The sequence below is a fragment of the Indicator indicator genome, chromosome 3, assembly GCF_027791375.1.
Source record: "Indicator indicator isolate 239-I01 chromosome 3, UM_Iind_1.1, whole genome shotgun sequence".
Taxonomy (NCBI): Eukaryota; Metazoa; Chordata; class Aves; order Piciformes; family Indicatoridae; genus Indicator; species Indicator indicator.
In genome coordinates, this window is record NC_072012.1 from 33,897,884 (window position 1) to 33,920,319 (window position 22,436).

Consider the following 22,436-nt stretch of genomic DNA (forward strand, 5'->3'; position numbering starts at 1 on the left):
AGAAGTCATGGCAGCCCACAGAAAGAACATAGAGCAGCTGGAGAACAAACTGAACGAACTAGAGCTCAGTTGATTTGGCTTACAAAAGAACAATGATTTATAGAAGGACAACCTACTACGCAATTCTTTTAGCAAGGCAGACATCAGCATCAAAGGAAAGAAATAATTTATTTCCTAATAAAAAAAAGTCAAATGCTAAAAATGAGCAATATATGTATTTTTTTCTTCTATAAAGATGACATTGAATCAAAAAGGGCATTTTTGGAGGCTTACAACAGTGCCCATAATTGCAGGTGCCTGAATAGATCAGCTGTATTTGGGTAGCATAAAAAAATAACTACCACTTTTAATTTGTTTGTGCATATACAAAATCAACAGCAATAAAACATATGCCTGAATGTACACACGAATGCTTAGAAAGATGAGATTAACCTCACAACAACCTAAAAGGAGACAAACCTTCAGAAATGAAGCTTATTTTGATGCTTGCACAAATAAGATAGCTAGGGTCAGGCACACATTAGCTTCACAAGAAAGCAGCCTGAGTTGTGGCCCAGGAAAGGGCTGTACATGCAGAGATGTTCTCCACCAGTCTTCACAGATGGCCTTCTGGTGTGGGCTAGGCTGTGCCACAGGAGGGCAGCCAGTGGGACAGGTCACATTTGGTGTTTGGGGGGAAGCTTCTCAACTACTGCAGGCTGCCAGCGTAGCAGGATAAATGAGTGTGAGTTTCACTGCACTAAAAAAGTGCATTGTCTGTGAAAATGCTTTGTGGCTTTAACAGTTGAGGCAGTGGGTTGAGCAAAGGCAGGCAGGCCGGTTACCAGTTTCCTCCTCAGTACCTCAATGTAACTACTCCCCACTGTCTTAAAGTCTGCAGTCTGCAAGCACACTGGCACTCAGGTGCAGCACCCATCACCACACTTGTTTCAAACTCACACTCTATCCATCTTATTTTGCAGTAATCACTTCAGGAAGACAAATAAGAGACTTTAGTCAGTTGGTCTTTGAGTCCTGCGTTTTCCATTTTGTGTCCTCCTTAAAATAATGTGGCTTTATGGCAGTCACCACTGTTCCTTTGATTTACCGTAGCCCAGGTCCTGGGTCTCATGAACATCATCTTTTACCTGACCTTGCAAAAGCAACCTAGAGAACACCTCACAAGCAGACTTCTCAAGGTCAAGGGTGGGACTTGACTTTGCCTTACATCAAACCCCAGCTATAAAATGGCTCTACAAATTATATTTCTTACCTATCATGTGACTGTGGTCAATTTAATACTTCCTGTCTGGAGACAACTTGATGCAATATAATGACAGTTAAGGATCTCCACATGTGTATGAATGGGCTCAGTCCCATTCACAACCTTGCCGCAAGGGGTTGTGTCTGTGTGTGCATGTATATGCTACCAGAAACTGATGATGACCCTTCACTAGGTCTCTGACACAATCAGACATCAGTTTTTTTCAGACTACATTTCCCACAGGCTGCAGCCACCTCTCCTCCCTGGATCCCTCCTGTGTCTTTAACAGCATGCCCTCTAGTGCATAAACTGCACACAAAATTTTCCACTTCTGTCCATATTTACTGTGTATCAAATGCAAAATATGTTTAGGGTAGCTTAGGTAAGGCATGATGCAGGCCTGGTCCTGCTCAAGTGCTAAGGAAAGGACTGGAAGCAAAGACAAGGAGGAAAAATACCTACAAACTAATAGCACAGAACAAAAGTCTAATCTTACTGTTCCCATCTGAACAGCAACCACGAGGAAATGGAAGCAACTCAAATGAAAGCACACTGGCTTCTAGTCAGTTTTCTGCATGATAAACATCTGCTGAATCAAAACTATAATTTTATCCCCTTCAAATTCAACTAACTCCTTCTTCTAAACTTAAACTGCCACATGCCGAGCAGTAATGTTAATGGTCTGTGTAAATAACAATAAGTTTATTTTGTTCACTACAAATTAAGAACAGAATTCAAACTTCAGACCATTCCCATTCACTGCTGTGCAATGCTGGCAAATCTCTGACAAGAGGAATGCATATTTTAAGAACAACGTAGAGGACCTAAGTCAGCCAATGTTCATCTTGCTGAACAGCGGCATTCAAAGAAAGCAAATACTGTAAATAAATTTGTTTGAATTGGCATGTATTTTTGTTTATTATTATTTTATGTTGTTCTCACATCTCTCATTAATATTTACTTTCATTACAAACTGACAGTGTAACTTCCTGCAAAAGCAATGGCCATGATGCACAGGACAGAATTATACCAACCTAAAAGGATATTGTGCTATTGTAGACGCACATACTTGATTGTTTATCAGATACTCAATGCTTTTCTCTGAGCAAAGTACTTTCTAGTTTATTATTATGCTTATTAGAAAGAGTATATAAATAAATATCCGTTAATAAGTAAACTAGTGGCTGACTAAAGCATCTAGGTGATGAAATAGCACCAGTACTTCTCAAAACATTGCCCTGTAGATGTAATTCCAATGTCCCAAACACATGTTCCAAATAAAACAAAGCTATAATCTAGAAGAGAAGATACTTTTAATAACAATTTATTTTCACCTTAAAGACCAAAGGTAGATAAAAAGTTAAGGAGAGAGGGGGACAAGACGAACAGAGCCCTTAGGTAAAAGGCAGGCTCGGGTACTGCTGCTGAAGGCACAGGTATACGGTACTGCTTCTGTATACAAATTAAAAATACATCCAAAGAACTGCAAAGCCTGTCTCACACAAGACACATTGCTACATACTCTATCAACATAGTGGGTTTCTGATCCTTATGAATGGAGAAAGTTTCTGAAGGGATGAGCGCAGGACTCCCACTGATGTGGCTTGTAGTGCCTGTTGTGTGAGGGGATGTTGCCCACCCCAGACACCACCAGCCCCTCTGCTCCTAAAGCAAAGGCATTTATGAGAAAAGGCTTCATAAAACTTCATTGCTCCTAGCATCCTTCTCCTTTAAATGCTTCTCTGTCACTTAGATTAGAAAAGAAAAAGCTACACAATTAAAATTAAACGAGACAAATTTTGGTTGGCAGGCCATTAGTTATTCATTTACTCTTTCATATTGATTTTTGTGCCTGTGCAGAAGGATCACATGGATGTGCCTTGGAAAGAGGATGACTGCAGTTTATAGAGGGCTGTGTGTATAAAGGAGCTCAACGGTCAAATAAGTTCTTTGTTGGATTCTCTCTGTGCCTGGTTTTTGAATTGCTGTGTTTTTTTTTAAAACTAAGAAATTCTCCAGTGTTCACCTTGGGCTAACCACGTGTCTACTGCAAAGATGCAAAGGAGTTGTAACTCAAAATGGAAGAGCTGAGATGTTAGGTGATCCCCACAGCAGCTGCTGCTCTCTCAGTGAATCAAGATGGGTCAGCATTTACAGCTACTGAGCCACCTTAGAACTGACTGGCAGCTAGTCTCATTTGCACCAACAAAACGGCCCCTAACAGCCCTGGAGTAAAGTTGATAGTACAGCGGTATGCAAACCCACACAGTTCTGCCATCCAGTAACTCCACCACATCTAAAGAATAATCACAGAATGGTAGGGCTGGAAGGGACCTCTGAAGATCACTGAATCCAACCCTCCCCACCCTCAAAGTAAAGAAGTTCCTTCTCATGTTTAGATGGAACTTCCTATGTTCACGTTTATGCCCCTTACCTCTTGTCCTGTCACTGGGCACCACTGAGAAGAGTTTGGCCCCATCTTTCCCGACACCCTCTCTTTAAATATTTATATTTAATAAGCATTTATATTTATAAGCATTAATACTTATAAGATTCTCCCTCAGCCTCCTCTTCTCTGAGTTAAACAGACCCAGCCCTCTTGGCCTTTCCTCCTATGATAGATGTTCCAAGTCACCTAATCATCTTAGTAGCCCTGCACTGGACTCTCTCCAGTAGTACCTGTATTACTTAGCTCACCTAAAGGAAAACAGTAAGCAATGCTGACTAGTCCTGCACATTGCTCACTTTGCACCCCAACTGACAGAGATTTTGTAGAGCTGTGTGTTTAACAGACCTAGACCCTCAAACACAAGGGCAACAGTACTATAAAGGTATGCAGAAACCTAAATAAAATCAACTGCCTAATAAGGATGTTGCTCCATAATCAATCATTACCAGTTTGAATGCAGCTTGAAGAAAAATAGGGAATTTTATATGTATCTGAGTTTTAGAAGACAGGAGAATAGGACTTGAAGCACTCAACATTTTCAGCTGAGTGACTTGCTAACTACGGGGTTTGTGTAAAATTTGTCATATTGTCAGAAAGCTTAAATAACTTGTAAAACTGAAAATTTATCTTGCAACTTCAAGACCCTAAAACAATGTGTGGGAAGAGACCTAATTTTAAAATTCTTTAAACATAAAAGCACCCAAAAAACTTGGCAGTTTAAATGCCAGCTTTTTTGGGGGTTGTTTTTTTTTTAACCATATTACTCACTAAATAACTCTATTTAATGCTGTTTAACCTGTACTGTTATCAGTTCTCAGTTTCTTGACAACTGTGATGTTCCAAATACAGGAAGGGAGCAAATGTGCAAACTTTTTTCAGATTGATGGAGAGTGTTTGGGAGTCATTCACACTGAATACCCTCTTCATTAGTCAGTAGGATGTTTTGATGACACAGATTCTTCTCAATCAAAAGTTAAATTCTATTTCTACTTCACAGACACCAATCTATCAGCTATGGCTTTAAAATAAAGCAACATCATCCCTGTACAAATAAGACCCAGAAGACCTGTAATATTCCAAGATTACCCTCTGCTTTGACGAGGACAAAATGGTACAGAAATGAAATTGTATCTGCTAAAAGTCAGGCTGAGTTACACCTTAAGAGTTTCATAAAAACACTTAATATATATCAGAATAAAGCCAGTAAACCACTAAGATTACTTCACCAAATAAATAAGAAGCAGGATACAGTAGTCCCCAAAACAAAGCAAAACACTTAGTTTACTTTTGAACGGGAACAAAACAGTTCAATGTGGAGGGAAAAAAAAATAAAAGAGCAAGAAAAGAGATGTTGCGGCAGGAGAAACAGACATAATTCAAAGAGCTTAACATAAATCATGTTAGTGAAAGAAACGGCATTTGAAAAATCAAGCCCAGCATCAAGAGACAGTTTTAATAAACTGGTGAAACTCCCTAAACTATGCCAGAATACCTCATTTCTATATTTAATATGCTAGTGCCCTACTGACAAAGTAGTGCTATCTGAAACTCCAGAATTTTAAAGATAGCAGTAACTTAAGCAACATAGATAAATAAAAAATTGGATAAAATGCAAAATAAATAAATCATGCCAGATCAACCAGATGTGTCCCTTTATTAAAAATAGCCATTTTTCTAGCCAAGAAAAAACTCTCTCTAAACACTCTGGATTTCAGTAGAGTATTTGACAGGAAGTCAGTTATCACAGGGGATGGGGAAACATGCAGCTTGCCTGGGAGCACTGGGCTGAAGAGAATCCATGTAGCTCTCTGAACCTTACTGAATATTTTCATTACCAAACCCAAAAGTCTCCAGGAGACAGCTGGTATGAGCTGCCAGAGAAGATGGATGACAATTAATGGTGCAAAGGGCTAGAGACCATCAGGGGTTTCTGCTCACAGCCAGTCAGCAGGCATGACGGGTCCACACCTACTGTATGATTACACAATGCTATGATCCACCAAGGAGATAGTGACATAAAAAAGGCAATTTCAACCATATGACTACACAGCAAAATATTTCCAGTGGAAGGCCAGAAAGATTCATTACACCACATAAGGCAGTTAACAAAGCCTTACCTTGACATACAATGTACCATACTGGTTACCCAATTATGAAACTAGTAAAAAACTAAAAGAGTAGAGTATTACTAGTAAAATCAAGGCCATCCAGTCATTTTAGGAGTGCAGGCTAGGAGAGCCTAACAACCTTAACCTTACGAGGGGAAGACAAGGAAGGAAAACCCTACATGAGGGTACTGGGAACAAGTCCTCACAGCAGTGATGCAGTTTCTGAAGGTAAAGAGCTGTCAGGAGCACAAATGGGTGCAAGCCAGCCACAAATACATTTGAGCTGACTATGAGCAAAGTTTCTAATAATCAGAGTTATCAAGTTCCAGAAAAAAAAAATCTTTCAGTGTTGTGATTTGTGGAAAGATAACAAAATATGACTGAGGACTGAAGGCAGAGATGCGAGAGAGAGCCCCATTCACCTTTCTAGTCCCATACAGCACTGTTCTCACCTACTCATCACACGAGGCAGGGGACACTAGGACTTCAAGGGTGAAAATCCTGGCTGTTGCAAAGCCAGTGACAACATGCACTCAGCTTCAACACAGGCCAAATTCTCTGTCACCAGGTCTAGAGAAACCCTACAGAAGTCCTGCAGCTAATGAGAGCTCCTAATGGCTCGTGTTCCCCTCCAAGACTTCATGGCTTTAGGGGCTGCTACTAACACAGCTGTGATCAGCACTTTTAAATCATAGACTCTTTACAGGGATTTCTTGGGGAAATCCAAATTAGGAAAATGTAGAACAATACTTATTGCTACAGAGAATCTCTCACGTTTGTATCACTCTTCCTTTGTCCTGACCCAAAGATCTGGACGGGTGGATACAGAGACCAGAAGGCACTTCTATGCTGCTCAGCACAGGAGCCTACTCTGAGCATGCAGATAAATCCATAAAGCCAAGTGCTACTAAGGGGGACACTTCTGGCTCCTAAAAGCAGTAGATCTGCATCAGTGCAGCCACACAGGAGACCTCCTCAGCTCATTTTCTCAGCAGGAAGGGCTAATCAGTTTGGCTGCAGCATACTGCTGCCGCATGAAGTTGGCTTCTACTTGAGAAGTGGCTTGAGTTGCACTCAGGGACTCTGTGTTCCCTTGTTCCCTGCACAGGGTATGACAGGCCAGCTGCATGCCTTCTGATAGGATCTCGTCTAACTTTCTCTCTGAAAAGTGAGAAAATTACTAGTCTGGGACTCTAAGCCAAGATTTGTGTAAAATATACCAGCTGGGTACACTGCTATCAAATTTACTTTGTAATTAAAAATAGCAAGAGAAATTTCACATGGAAGATTAAGTTTGTTAGTGGATCATATAACCTTGCCCCAGACAAAGCCACACTGTAAACAATTTTCAGTCCTCAGCATAAAACATAAAGGCAGTGCCATCCCAACATTTAGCTGAAGATCAACACCTATAGCACTCTCAGGTTACAAGCATATTTTCTTGAGAAAGGAATGGTAGCCTAACAACATAAAGCTATAGCAATAACATTTTGTGTGCTTTAAATTTCATCTTTGAGTGTCTTGCCACTGAGCACAAGACCTAACATATCAACCTAACAGGCTTGACATTTCATAAGCCAAGTTTATTTCTAGAAAGTGAGCTGAAATTAAATCTCACGGTTGCAGTTGGCACACACTGCATAAAAGGAATCTTACAATGACTGCATTTCATTTTTGCTCTGTAGTTTTTATCCTTCTAATTGGTACATTTAAGTGCACTTAATCACTGAAGTTTTGAATCTACTGCAATTATAAATCTCCAGTTTAGACTTCACAAAAATAAATCTTTGTCTTCTCACAGCAGCTGGCGAGATTTGATTTTTACTTTGAGGTCCTTTCCTCAGGCTTAACAGTAACAGCTTGTTTTTTCTGTCTGCTGAAAGCATGACATTAACTCACGCCTTTAAATGCATTATCGTTGCTTATGCTTAATAGTCCCAGTGTTAAAATCAGTTGCCCTTCTGCAGCGCCCAAATAAGAAATACACTAAAAAATCCAATTAGCCTGTGCTGGGAGTTACAAAGCAACTTTCACTCATTAGTATTTACACAGCATCACTGGTCCACATGACATGTCACAGACATGAGGACGAGCTGGAGTTTATAACACAATCTTTCAATAGATGCCTCCAGTGCCACAAAGAGCTAATTTAAAAACTGGTGGAAGGGGCCTTCACACACCTCCTACAAAAGCCAGCAGAGGAGTAACATCTCCAGAAGCACCTCACAGTCCGGCCACAGGACCAAACTAGGTTTTATCTTAAATTCTTTGACAAATGCCCTAAATAAGTTCCTAAAGTAGCTAAAAATTTTGAAACTTAGATGTGTCTATCAAATCACAAGAGGAAAAACTGCCTTTGGACTGGAGAGACTGGGGACTCCATTCCCAGTTTTGCTAGACTTCCTGCAGCACCTTGGCGAGCTATTTAGGCCCTGGTTGTTAAGAACTCGTGCATCTTAACTACCTTTTCAGCAAACCTCTGGACCTATACTTGCAGAACAAACCATGCCATTAAAGGTTTGCAGGATCAGGGTCTCCTTTCACTGTGCCTGTAAAGTTTGACATAACTCAGTTGTAGTCAGCATACCAATAGGTATCTGGAGTCGGGCCTTATTTTGTTAAATACAAAATACCTTCTTAAACAACTACCTTTGTTATAAAAAAAACGATTCTGACTTGTTGCAACTGCTCCACAAAAACCCTGCACCTGACCATCACATTTGCTGATGGTGATGTGAATTTCTGTAGATTTTATCCCAGAAGAAACTGCTCAGTCATCCAATGTAAGTCACCACTTAAGTGGTTTTATTTGCTTTACCACTTGCCACCAAGACAAATAACTCTTCCTTAAGCACAGTGTTTGCCAACTGACTGAGCTACACACAGAAACCTTGGATGTGGTGGGGATGCTGGTCTGGCACACTCACAGAAGTCCTGGCACATTCAGGGACTACTGGAGCCTCTGTGTTTGCACAACATACCTGCACACTGTCAGCAATTGCTTCCAGATGGTGGGGTTTTGTTTGTTTGTTTTCTTCAAATCTCAGCATGATAATGTTTTAACTAGTCAGCTCTCCTGTTTATCACAGGCCATTAGATTTCACTCCCACTTCCCCCATCACTGAGCTTGGCAAACCTCATTACACTGACAGTCTTAGTACCACAATAGCCAAAGCTGTAAAGTCATAGCATCGCTTTGCCACAGTGCTGCTTGCCATAGCAGTTGGGTCCAAATGCACATCTTCAAAAATCTCCTTAAAAAACCCACATACTTCACATGTGAATTCCTCTGGATTCAGCTTGCAATCACCCATTTTTGTAAGATTTGTCTCCTTTGCATTGAAGGCTACTTACTGTACAGTTTACAGTGTCAGCAACCACCTCTCAATTCTTTGTTTCTACCTAAGTGAGGGCATTGCATGTAGCACGTCTCACAGCAAGGCTGCCTCTTCAGACCACGGATGATTTGGTCCCAATTCTGCCAAATCTAATACCTCCGTTTTAACTCCAGATTTCATCTAGGAAGCTTGCTATATGTTTGCCAACTAGTTAAAGCTCTTGCTCCTCAACCAACATGAAGTTGCTTCTGTAACTTCTCTGTGACTAGATAAACAGTTTGAACTTCCTTATCCAATCAGTGTGGTTTTGCTAGACCCCCATGTAGTTTCTCTCAGTGATGCTGCAGTTTTCAGAATCCATTTCAAAACACAGGCGTACTGTTTCCCCAGAAATCCCTCTTTTATCTAGCACTATCATCCTGCCAGGTGTTGCTTTCAAGGCAGGCATCATGTCCTTCTGTCTTTCAATTGATGTAGAATTTCTCTCTTGCCAGTCCTTTAGGCACTGACACCATTTAGCACTTCCTGCGTCTTGTAAATTTATGATTTACATTTTTGCATTTGCTTTGCTTACAAAATAACCACACACACACACAAATCTATTTAAAATTTTTCTTTTAATTTAGAATCATTGACAGCTGCGACAAGTAAGACCTAAGACCTCTGTGAACAACCTTGCTTATGTTCCTTCAGGCTAACTTCACCCACGCACTCAGTGGATGCTTTGGGAAAATCCCACTACATATATGCAGTTTTAGGAGCACTTTTGAAGATTTTCATCAGCACACAAAGGACATTAGACTTCATTTAGAAGCTCTCAGTACAACACTTGGTTGCATATCAGCCAGTGTAACAGTAACCTCACTCAAGATTTTATCTAGTATTATTTTGAAGGCTCTCGCTTACACATCTCCCCTGAAATACTGGCTGTAAATCTTCCAGAACTTTTGCAGTATAAAAGTCAATTTCTTAAAGAACTATTTCCTGAAAATGTTGTACTTGCTACAAACTTCACTCATTTTTTTCCATTTGACACTGACTGAAAAATGAAGCTCAATCAAAAATTCAAACTTGTGAAGAAATGCCAAAATTTGTAGGAAACAATTATCATTGTATGCTGCATCCATCAGAAACAGATCTAACAAGTTTTGTTAGGGATTTTTCCCCAAAAAAAGAATCTAAAGTTTCATCTATAAAAATTTCTGTCAAAAGTAACAACTATTTTCATACACATCATATTCTTTTCCAAAGAAATTAAAGGGAGAGTTTCCAAGTGGGCCATGCTGAAAAGACGTGCTTAAAATAGTGAAAATCTGGTTTATAATGATGTCTTGAATGTTAGCCCACATCCATGTAACATCTAAATTTTTGAAAAACTCAAAAAAGTCAGACCAAAGAAGCCTCTAATATCCAAACCATGTCTTGAGGACCAGCAGCCACTATGAATGTTTCATGGTGCTGCAACTGATACAGCTGAACATGGAGGTTAACAGTAAAAAAACCCCACATTCTTAACTTTAATTCCATTAGGACTGCAGAAAATAAGACCAACATTTAGGAAAGACTTCATTTATATTCTGAGAAATGCAAAAATTAAGACAAGCAGTCAGGGGTCAGTGGGCAAACTATTTACATTTAACAGATTCCGTGAAACCCACACGCAGAATTAAAGCTGACCACAACCATGGCAAGTGACTTTTAAGCAACTACCAGTAAGTCCATAAAGATAAAAGTAACTGTCCTACAGTTCTTCTCAAAAGAAAGAAGCTGTTTACTCATTTTTAATCTGTTTGAAAATCCTTGGCCTTAGTCAAGTTAATGTTTTCCAGTTCTCAGAATTAACTTCCACGGCTTAAATTTATGAAGGGGAACAATACCTCCTGACTTGCACTGTCAAGATGCTATCTCAGCAAACACACTGCTATAGGCATGGTGGCTATGGTGATGTGAGCACACCATGCAGGCACTGGCAGCCATGCTCATTGGTTCAGGGAGGAGAAATACCCATGTGTCCAGACACAAAAAAAGCCTTCTGCCCTAAGCTTGCTGTATCACTGTAGCTCTGCACTCGCAGCTCCAGATGGCTAAATATCACCAGCAGGAAAAAAAGTGACCATTAGTTAAATCTTAATAACAGCTGAACATTTTCTGTTGCTACTTGAATTTGAGACCATGGGAATGAAAAATTACTTACTTCTCACATTGCAGCCTATTGCTGCACATTGCCTTTACACCAATGCCCAGTGTAGATCTGCAAGGTGAGGAAAGCCAAAAAAGGAAGATCAGAAAGATGAGCTTCCTTGACTGCAACCACCACTTTAAGGCAGCATAGCCCAAATCTGAGAGGCACATTTCAACTCTTGTAGCACTGGTCATAGAATCACACCCAGCTTTCCTGCATGGTTAAATACTGGATAGTTTCCATAGAATGAGAATTCAGTGAGAAAGGAGTGGTCCAAGTGCTTTACTTACTGAAGCCTGTGCAATGTGTGCAATACACACATCAGTGAATGCATCTGAGATTGACCAGCTCACCATAGTACCTGGCTGCCTAAAAACCTCTCCGTTTTTTGTCGTCAGAGAGACTCCTGGATGAAGTGAGAGTGTTGATATCCTAATTCTAATTTTACTGGGAACAGAGAATACATTTTCAACACGTCTGCTCCATCCTCCTGCCTATGCACGCACAAACTCTCGACTGTGAGTAATCTGGTGTTGGCCAGTGCTGCAAGCTTTGTTGTACATCAGTCTCTTTCTTCCTCGAGATGGCTGGCACCATGCACAATGTTTCAGGCTTTAAGAGAAGCCTATTACACGGTTACAAATCCCATGTTAATTAGAAGCCTAAGTAATTATTTCAGTAGGAACGTCATAGTAACAAAAAAAACCCCAACCAACCCAACAAACAAACAAAAAACCCACAACAACCAAAACCAAACATAATGTGGAAAAGCACTGTGTTCCTCAGAACACAACTTGTCACAGCCACCATCTCCTCATCAAGATATGGTCTTCCTCCTCTACTTGCAGTTCTGCTGGGTTTGTTGACTTGGGGGCCAAGCGTGACAACCTTACATGCTTTCCTTCATGCTGCAGGTTTCTAACCATTCAACTGTGTTCAACTGTGGAGCCTTGCTCTGGTACAATTGAAGCATGGATGTCCTGCTGAAAGGTAATGATACTCTACAGACACTGACAGAGCTAGATTCAACCCAGAACTCACAATTGTATATTTATTATTCACCATTTTAGGAAATCATGTTTTGCTGATTTATCTACCCTGAGCAACCCAAAGGTTTCCTCCTGTGGCTGCCTCATCACAAGCCAGTTGCATGTAATGCTCTGGTTATTAAATCTGTCTTTCTGTTGCACTTTGAAAGGGATAAATAAAATCATCAGAAACCGTTTCTAGGACTCTTTCCTTCTTAGGATATGACTAGAATGCCAAATTGTTATGTCAGGAAAAACAAGCAGGGTTTAACATTTTTAGAAGAGGTGTGTCATAGTTCAGATTAATGTGGCATTCAGAAATCATGCAAGTGCCAACATGGGAGCAAAATACAGCATGCTATATAAAATAATGTTTATTTTAATTATTTTGAATGAGATTATAACATCCGCTTCCTCAACTACTTATTCTGTATTTAATATTTTAGCCTGGCATATGAAGTCTCTCTTGCTTCCTGGCTAATGGTATAGTATAATAGTTCAAGTAGTCCTATTTGTAAAGGATTTTATTATTTGATTTTCACACTAACCTTCAACAAAATGCAAAAAACCCCCAACAACAAAAAAAAACCATGAAACACCACAATCAGATTTAACACTAATGATCTTTGAAGTCCCTTCTAATCCAAATCATTCTATGATTAATACCTTTATCTGACAGACTGTCTTTCCCTTTGATTCTATCACAGCAATGTGCTCCACTGAGAACACTGAAATTATGCATGCCCCAAAGTGTGAGGACTTCCAAATCTTGAAGCCCAGTGGAACACACAGTATGGCTGACTTGCACTCCAAAAGCTACCAAATGCTCAGGGTATGCCCACCTGTACAACATCAAAAGAAGGGAAAAAAAGGCCCCATGCTTTCTAGAATTTGCCTCTAAAAGTGACCACAGGATGCTGGTGAAATGTCAGTAACCACTCTGACAGCTGCCACAGTGTAGCCCACTGCCCAGGTCGTCACTGGAAAACAGCTGCAGGCTGTATGAACACTACTGACCCGTATTTTGCCACCTGATTTGAAGATCTTCAGACACAGGAAACCCAATGTTCCTTCAGCAGCTGATCCAGGGATCATTAAAAATTAATGCCTCATTATGACTCAACTGAGTTTGCCCTCTGCTTACAGTCATCAATTTTTATTATTCATTTTATGTAAAGGGACATTTGTTTCTTCCCTAGGACAATACCTTCTTATTGTAATCTAGGCACCTTTCAGGCAAAAATCCCTTAATATGTTTCTCTCCAGTCCTTAAATATTTTTCCACTATCTTTTCCAACTTTGCAATTTTGTTTTTAAAATATTGACATCATGCATGGAAAATTAAAAGCACACAGCAGTATGAAGTACCAGTCCCTCTGGTAGGTACCCTCCCTTACATGCCATGCTAGTCCTTCATATCACAGCAGCCTAGTGTGGGACTGAGATTAAGGAGTTTGATCCAAGTATCTAATACCATTTTAAATCACTACTTTGTGAGGTGTAAAACATCCCTGCAGAACTGCACTTCTCTTAGTGGCAGTATAAACTTACATCTCGTGGTACTGAAAACCAGTTTGTGTGACCTCAACTCACCAACAGATCCAGCTTGTTCTGGGAAAATGCCCAGTCATTGTTCTTAATCACCTGCTTAGTTCTTTACACTATACAGAACTTTTATTAGCAACCTTTATACTTTTATTTTCACATCACTGAGATATATTTGATTAGTAGCACATCCGGGGCCAGTTGCTATGGTACTTTATGAGCAACCTTAAACCAATGACAGTATCCTACCGACTAGGGGGAAAAATTCACAGTAAATCAGAACAATTTTAATTTGTTCACAAAAGCTTTGAAAACCAAACCAGCCTCATGTTATTGCAGTGCTGATTTTTTAATAAATCCCATTTAGGAACAGATGATGCATAAAGGCTATATTGTGCCTACTGTTCTGCCCTGACAACTCATTTTCATCATGCACTTTGGGACTTACTGGTAATTTCTTCAGTCTTTTTAACCCTCTCAATGCTTGAAACAGTTATGAAAATCTCTCCCTTTTACAGATTTTGTATTGTCATTGTACTTGAATTCTGGGACATTTCAATGAAAACCAAGATGACTCAGCTGGAGTAACATTTTGAACGAAAAAGTGCATCAAGGATTAGTTTGTTCAAACTCAGGGAAAAAAATCAGAGAAGTTTCACTAGGTCTCAAATGGATGTCTGCAATTTTTTTCCAGTACTGGCCTGCAATGTTTAGCTGGGACATAGGCACTACATAAATTATTAAGATTCAGCAACAAGAATTACACCCTGTTCTAACCAGGTGTTAGCAATGTCAAAAGGGTGCAGCAACATCAAAAGGAACAGGATACTTGTTCAAAAACATATTGAAAAAGATCTGACCAAAATTGTATTTAAAAGTAATTTTTAATTGTGTTTACACTTAAAAATGCAGTATGTTGAATCTCTTTTTTTTTTTTTTAATTCTTCTTCAAAACTGGATTTGCCAAAGGCTTATCAAATGAGAACAGGCCAGAAACATGAGTGAAGAGCAATCAGATAACGTTTGGCTTCCCAGCAGCATGGCTGTCGTGTGGGTTACATCTCATCTGCGCCCACAGAAAATAGACCTTTCCAGTCTGTAAGTTAAATGATTACAGTAGATAGGAAGGAAAAGTAAGCAATTTCAAGAAAATGACATATCTGTCCAATTCAGACTAGCTAACACAAGTTACTGCTGGTTCAGCATAATAGTTGTGGTATGCTACTTCTGTGAGTCTTAACAATCAAAGCAAAGTCTATTGCAATGGTGATAAACTTCTGGCAAACACTTATACACTTACTACTTATTATAATTCAGAATTACTTATCATCATAATTCATAAGAATATGCTGACATCTGATTTTTATCAAAAACACTATTAAAAAAAGTTTTTTTTTAAAAAAAGCATGCTTGAGTATAAATTGCCCACGAAGAAGTATTAATTCCACTCCATATAGTCCCCAAATACAAGCATGCACCCTATAATAACCATAGCTCTTTATCCTTCAAAGAAACCAAGACATTTTCACAAATACGATTTTTCTTTGGAATCTCTCAAACACACATACGCCACCTGACGTCACCTGCTCCTAAGAAAGCGTCCAGAATGAATGAACTGCTCGGCAACTGAAGATGGGTCTGTGTTTACATACTTAACTCAGCCTACATCAAAGATAAGCCTGTTATGGAAATGAATTGAGACCAGGCGCATGCAAGACGTAAATTAATTTTCCTTGTTCCTGACTTAGGCTTGAGAATTGAACAAGCTGCTCAGGCCCCTGGAATTCTCAAATTAATCTCAAAAGTACAGAAAAAGCATGGCGTTGTTGGGTGGAAACCGCAGCTTTGCTCTTTATCATTTACATAGTAAAACCAGTATAAATAGCTGAAGCCACTACCTGAAAATCATGCACGTCATTTTTTTTATTCTGGCGCCTGCCAGTCAAAACTCAGTGTGTTGACTCCTTCAGTAAAATCCAGGCTGAAATACAACTCCAGAAAACAGCAAGCTTCAGCTGGAGCATGGCAACAGTTTGCCCTATACTCCTGAAGTAATCTTATCTTCTTTTCCTCCTCACAGCATAGGAGACGAGGCAGAGAAGCTCCTCCAGTACCACTACAACCTTTACATCCCAGCAGGCTGAAGTAGGAACGCTGGCACAAGGACCAAGCATCGTTAGAAGGCAAAGCAAACAGGGAGAGAGCGATAAACCACCAGCAGATGATCTCTTTGCACACCACAAAACACCTTCTGGGTGACGCTGGCATTTCTACAGCCTGCTGCAGCCAGCGCAACTGCTTTAAGCCTCCCAGACCCTGGAGGAAACTCTCCGGTGTACCTTCAAGCCCTCCCCGGGCTAGCTGGACCAAGCCAAGTCAATCACAAGGTAACATTACCCACCCTAGCCCCTCACAAAACCCCACTCGTACCAGTATGCAAAGTGCTGAGGGGAAGACGGCAAACATCCACGGAAGCTTGGCTGCCTTCCACCACTCCGGGCGCCCCCGCGAGCAGCCGCCGTTCCCATTCCCTTTCCCCGGGGGGCGGCCGCGGGGGAAGGGGCCAGGGGGTTCCCCGCGGCGAAAGAGGACGGCGGGAATGATTGTTCCCTACCTGTGGTTAAATTGTCATTGATCTTCAGGGGCACCCTTAAGATGTAGACCAGGAAGAGCATGATGAAGAACCACAATGTCCAGAGATACGTCCAGGACCAGACGATGCAAGACTTCAGCTGCTCCAGAAAGCCCGTCCCAGCTTCAGCCATGTTTTTGGAGTAGGAAAAAAAAAAAAAAAGGCAAAAAAAAAAAAAGGCAAGGAGAAAAAAAAAAAACAACCCGAACCCTGCTCTCTGCTGCCACAACCTCTCAGCGTGTACTTGTGGGATGATTCACGCCTCCCCGAGCCGGCTCCCCCCCGCCTCCCGCACGTACCGCCCGCCGCGGGGCGCGGCCCGGCCCGGCCCGGCCCGGCCCAGCGCTGCCAGGGCCCGCCGGGCGCTCCTGCTTCTCTCCGCCCCTTCTCCTGCTGTTCCCGCGGCGCTCCCAGGCGGCCCAGGGCAAGGGCTGGGCAGCTGAAATGGACAGCCTGAAGCTGCGAGGGGTCCCCCAAACCCAGGCTTGGTGGGTGGGGGACGTGCTGCGGTGGCAGCTGCGGACCTGCCCCCGGCAGGCTCGGCGCCCCGGTTGCACGCCGCTCCCTGCGCTGGCAGTGGCCGCATGATGAAATGCGGGGAAACAGCGAGAGAAGGAGGAGAAGCGGGGGGCGGGTAGAAGGGCCGTGCAACTTTTTCACGTCTTTGCGATCTTGAAAGCATTTCAGGCAGTATTTTCAGCACGCAATAGGGCTTTAAGTCTGAAAAGGGCTCGTAGAGGGCGACTTTTTGCAGTCTACTTGCGTAAGCGTCTTGTTAGGATAACACCTAACATAAACTCCGGGTTTTGCTTGACTGTACCCTGCTCAGCAGAGTCCTGACCTGTAAAACTTCCCCCCACCCACGGAAGATACTATGTGGCACAAGATATGTCTCATTAAAATAAAGGATAAAGGACTATCTTCTCGCCATAAAATTGCACTTTTTGGAGACACATTTCTCCCGTGATTCTCTCTATGAGGTATTTCTTCAGGTAACAAGATTTGTCAACTGATAGTGACAAAACTTCAGAGACCGGCTAACAACTGATCTCAGCTCTCTTTGATGTTACACAGGCTGCAGACAGTAAGTATTCACCCACTGCATATTGCAGTTTGTTTGGATCTCTTCTTTGTTTCCACAGTCTCTAAGGAGTGGGATAATACTTTCCAGCATTTTAAGAAACACGTAGTGAATTCTTAAGCAGTACCAAAAAATCCTGGAGAACTTTTCCCACTGGCAATAGCCACTCTGTTCTGGAATTTTCAATCCCAGGAACAAGTCATCATGGAGAAAAACATAGTAGCTTTTCCAGAATGCTTGCAATACCGAAAGACATGAAACCAAAATAAAACTGTAGTTGTATAAATTGATATCTTCTCATGGTAGCAAAGGCACCAAATTTGTTCATCCATACTATACTATGGGACTTGAAGCTGGATGGGGAACACCACCTGTGTCTTGTGCATTTGACGGTGACAGGATCTTCTGATTAAGGGACTGTGGTCTCTATACTGAAATTTTGGTGCATGACTGGAAAAGTTTTCCTGGCTAATAAATCACAAAGCTTTTAAAATTAGAATATACAGATTAACTACAAAAAGGTCACTTTTAGTTTAATTACATACCAAAGAAAACCACCTTTCAAGTATTTCAGCTTCCCCTTTGCACTATAAAGGCAAGAAAACACATAAGCCACATCTGAAAAAAAGGTCAACATTATTCCATCATGCAGTTATTTATAAATCAAAATATTAATCTCTTGGTCTCTTATGTATTATTAATAAACCCAAAACACTAAGCCTTTTTTTTTATTTTATAAATGGTGATCTACATATTTTAATTTTCAGAATATTATTGTTTGTATTATAAAACTATGAATCAATTTTATGTATGGAAGACAGAGGTGGTTTACGGAGCTTTAAAAAAAACATTTTTATAAACAGCTTTTCCTTTCATTGTGGTGGCAGTCTCTTATTGGACTTTGTTGGGTTTTGCAGTTATGCTTTCTTTATGTCACCTGTGTTGATAGAAGACTAAAATGCTGGGAACTGTGCCCACTTAAATTACAGTTATTCATTTTATGCCTTTCTTCCTCTAAGCACCCTGTTTCTTCTTCCCCTGGAATTACAGCAGTTATTAATACTTTGCAGTAATCTTTATGCATTTCATTCCTGGATCTCCAATGTTTTTACAGTGAGCATAAAGTACTTAAAAGCCAAGCTACCAACAGAGTCCAGAACTTCAAGCTCCCTGTAGCACACTAATGGATTTCCCACTGAGTGCAGTTACACAAATAAGAATAATAATGATAATGACAATTACAATGATGATGACAACAATGATGATAAGATAAAGATGATAAAGTATGAAGAATCATGACAAGCTGGTGCACTCATGACAAATTGTTATTCCTGTTGTCCCTATTAAAGAAGCACCTATGCTGAAGGATTTAGAGCACAAGTCTTATGAGGAGTGGATGGGGGAGCTAGGGTCGTTTAGCCTGGAGGGAGCTCAGGAGAGACCTTATTGCTCTTTACAACTACCTGAAAGGAGGTTCTAGCGACGTGGGTGTCAGTCTCTTCCCCCAAGTAACAAGTGATAGGACAAGAGGAAACAACCTCAAGTTGCATTAGGGAGGTTTAGATTGGACATAAGGAAAAATTTCTTCACCAAAAGGGTTGTTAAGCATTTGAACATGCTGCCCTAGGAAGTAGTTGAGTCACTGTCCCTGGAGGTACTTTAAAAGACGCTTGAATGTGGTACTTAGGGGCATGGGCTTTTGTGATGGACTTGGCTGTGCTAGGTTAGCATTTAGAACTGGAGATCTTTCCAACCTAAACAATTCTATGATTCAAGATAAGTTCACAGCTCAGGCTCTGTTTCACACAAATTGTCTCTCAATTCTCCTCAAAAGGAGTGCCAACTATTAATACAAAGCCTTAAACATGCATTTCACAATTCAAAGAAGGAAACTGTTCAGTACAATGAATAGATGTGATTTTATTAAGTGTCATCTGGCACTTATTTGTTAAGTCAAGATAAAACTGAATACAGCTGAAGTGATTATTGGATAAAAATAATTTGCAGCAAAAGTCTAGTTTGAAAATTCTGCTTGCTTGATCTTTTTCTGCATCAAGATCCAAAGTAGTAGGGGTTTTAAATATTTATGTTGTTTTGTTTTGAAAAAAAAAAAAACACCTTAAAAATATCTTCTGCCTTTCAGAGATCAATAACTTTTTCTAGGCCCACAATGTACAATCCCCTTGGAGCCTGGCTATAAAATGAGATTGCATCAGATTTCTTGGCAGTGGAAAGACAGCCAGGCACAGTTGTTGAGGACATCCAGAAAGGGCACCAAGACAACCTACATCAGCTCCAGACATCTGTGAATGCTGGGAAATGTTCAAAGATTCAAAGCAGCCAGACATTCCCCTGACCTTCAGCTGATGCCTGGTTAGCAGTTGAATCCAGCTAAGCAGTGTTATGCCCAACACCTTTTAATCTAGATCCACAGTAATGATACATGTATATACATGTGCGTGCATCTGTATATCCACATGTATATGATACAAATACATATGTATGTAGTACACCTACTAAACACATCATATGCATATCAAACAATATCAAGGATGAACTGGAGATGGCAGTCTAAACTGGAATCGGTGAGAAACAGCATGACAATGCCAGTGAAAGCACTGTGGCAGAATTCATGGAATCCCTTACACAGCAGCACTTTTCAGACATAGCAAAGTGTGACTAAAATGGCTTAAATACATGCGAAAAACCTGTTTCAGCTAAAGCACACACAGCCTGGAGAACAGAAAATATGCTAAGAAAGAATGAAAAAATTACTCTGTTTAATTTATAGTCTTATCAATATATTTTCGTGAAAAGAAAGGTATTTCAGACGTATGCGACTTCAGACTTCTAAACAGTGTGTCCAGGCTGAAGTTTCTGTTCCCCATCATAAAACTGAGGTATTATGGTATTACATGAATATTTTTCAGCTTAGAGGAAGACAGTAATATTTAAAAATATGCCACTATGACTAATGAGGAAAAGTCAAATATGCATTCGCATGCTCAAGCACCACTTGTCAAAAAGCTTCATCTTCCTTACTTTCAAAGCAGTATGAAGGTGGGAAGATGGGGGTGAACTTCTGCCCATTTTATTGTTTCAGAAAGCTGGGGAGCAGAGTTTGAGGGAGCTGAATGTTGCAGATTCCCCAAGATCTCCTTAAACTGGAGGAGGATGGAGAAACGAGAAGGCAAACTCCTCTAAACTCTGGCAAAGTCCCTTTGCCAGAAAACCGATCTAGAATGTGTCTGGACAGTTGCAAGGGAGGGAAGAAAGACCACTTCAAAGTGGCAAGAAAACCAACAGGCAAGCTGCCTTAATTGCAAGACAAGTCACAAAAACAGAGTTAGAAATAGCTCAGTTAAGAATCAGATGTTAAAGACAAGGCAAAGAAAGGTGTTCAACTCAGAACAGTTTTTCAGTATTTTCAGGGAGTGTCTGAAATAAGTCTTAACCAGAAAAAACAAACAAAAACAAGCAAACAAACAAACTCCAACCCTCTGAACTTGTGTTCTCTTGCTTTTTTTTGCTTACAAATTTCTTTTGTCCCTAAAAATGAGATGGGAATTTGATGCTATCGACACACTTAGACATCAGTGTGGTGCAGTGCCCCATCCCAAACACACTTCCTTGCTGAAGCACACTGAAATATATTTATTTTTTTTTTAAATCCCTGGAGACATCCCCAAGTAGCACATAGATATTTGTGTGAAGTAGATGGATACACACATTCATTGAGGCATTTTACGAAGATCCTTCATAAAAATCAGGTGGTGGACCAAGACACATCAGTATTTGTACAAGATGGTACGTGCTTAGGATTCATAAAGGAGTCATGTGAGCTATGAGGCTGGCTCCTGGTCAAAAGAGCTCTTGGCAAGTCAGAGTCTGGCATCTGGATCCACACGTTTTGTACGTCACAGGAGGCACACAAGGCAGTAGGGAAAACGAGGAGGCAGAGAAAGATAGCACAAAGCCTGGAGGAAACCAGTGCTGGTTTCTCCCTCCCCTCCTTAGGTTGAGGAAAAGGACAAGAGCTTATCTCCTCACATCCATGCCTTGGACTGAAGCCAAACAAATTTGCCTTTTTTTTTTTTTTTTTTAAAGGAGATACATTTGTTGGTTCAGGAGATGTTTGGTATCTTGCCTTTTTTTTTTTAAGACAAAAGGGTATTGACAGTGGTCTTTAATTTACTGAGCATTGATACTAATTGAATAAACAAACCTTTTTAAGAGAAAAAGGTCTCTATTCCTATACTCTGATATCTACAATTAGCAGACCATAATTAACTTTCCCCCTATCATTTGTCAACACAGTATCTTTACCAGTTCTATATAGGTAGAAACACAGAAATTCACTGACACTTACATTTTATGTAATCTCCAGAAACTCAGATGAAGGAAATCGAGCAGTTGCAGTGCTGGATCATGTACAGAGAATTATTGTTGCTTGAGGCTGTCACCTATTAAGAACAATAAGAACAGCTCTGACTGTATGCAGGCAGGGATGGAACAAGCAGCACATCTTCTGCCATGGAAGCAGGTAGCATCTAAATGCTACCTGTCATGAACCGCTGCTAGCTTTTATCTCACTTACTCTCTCTTATCATACAGCTCTGAATTTACTGCACAACCAAGAACAATTGGACAGCCTTAGCTGAGACTGATACATGTAGGGGCGAGGTGGGTGCCTGCAGTCCCAGGAAACACTGTACGTTTCTCACATACCCCATCAGCTCGCTGAGAACAAGGTGTGTTTGTACTCAAGCACCAGTTGATTTCTGCAGTCCGACCATTCACTACATATCCCTGACCCCATTTACTACCTAG

At 40.6% G+C, this 22,436-nt stretch overlaps 1 protein-coding gene across 1 annotated transcript in view; it reads right to left on the reverse strand.

The window, feature by feature from the left end:
- ST7 (suppression of tumorigenicity 7) overlaps positions 1-16,658 on the reverse strand; it is a 145,977-nt gene extending 129,319 nt beyond the window's left edge. Inside the window, exon 1 of the mRNA XM_054399413.1 lies at positions 16,508-16,658. Within this exon, the coding sequence (XP_054255388.1) occupies positions 16,508-16,658 (151 nt within the window). The remainder of the gene's footprint in view (positions 1-16,507) is intronic.
- Between the last annotated feature and the right edge of the window lie 5,778 nt (positions 16,659-22,436).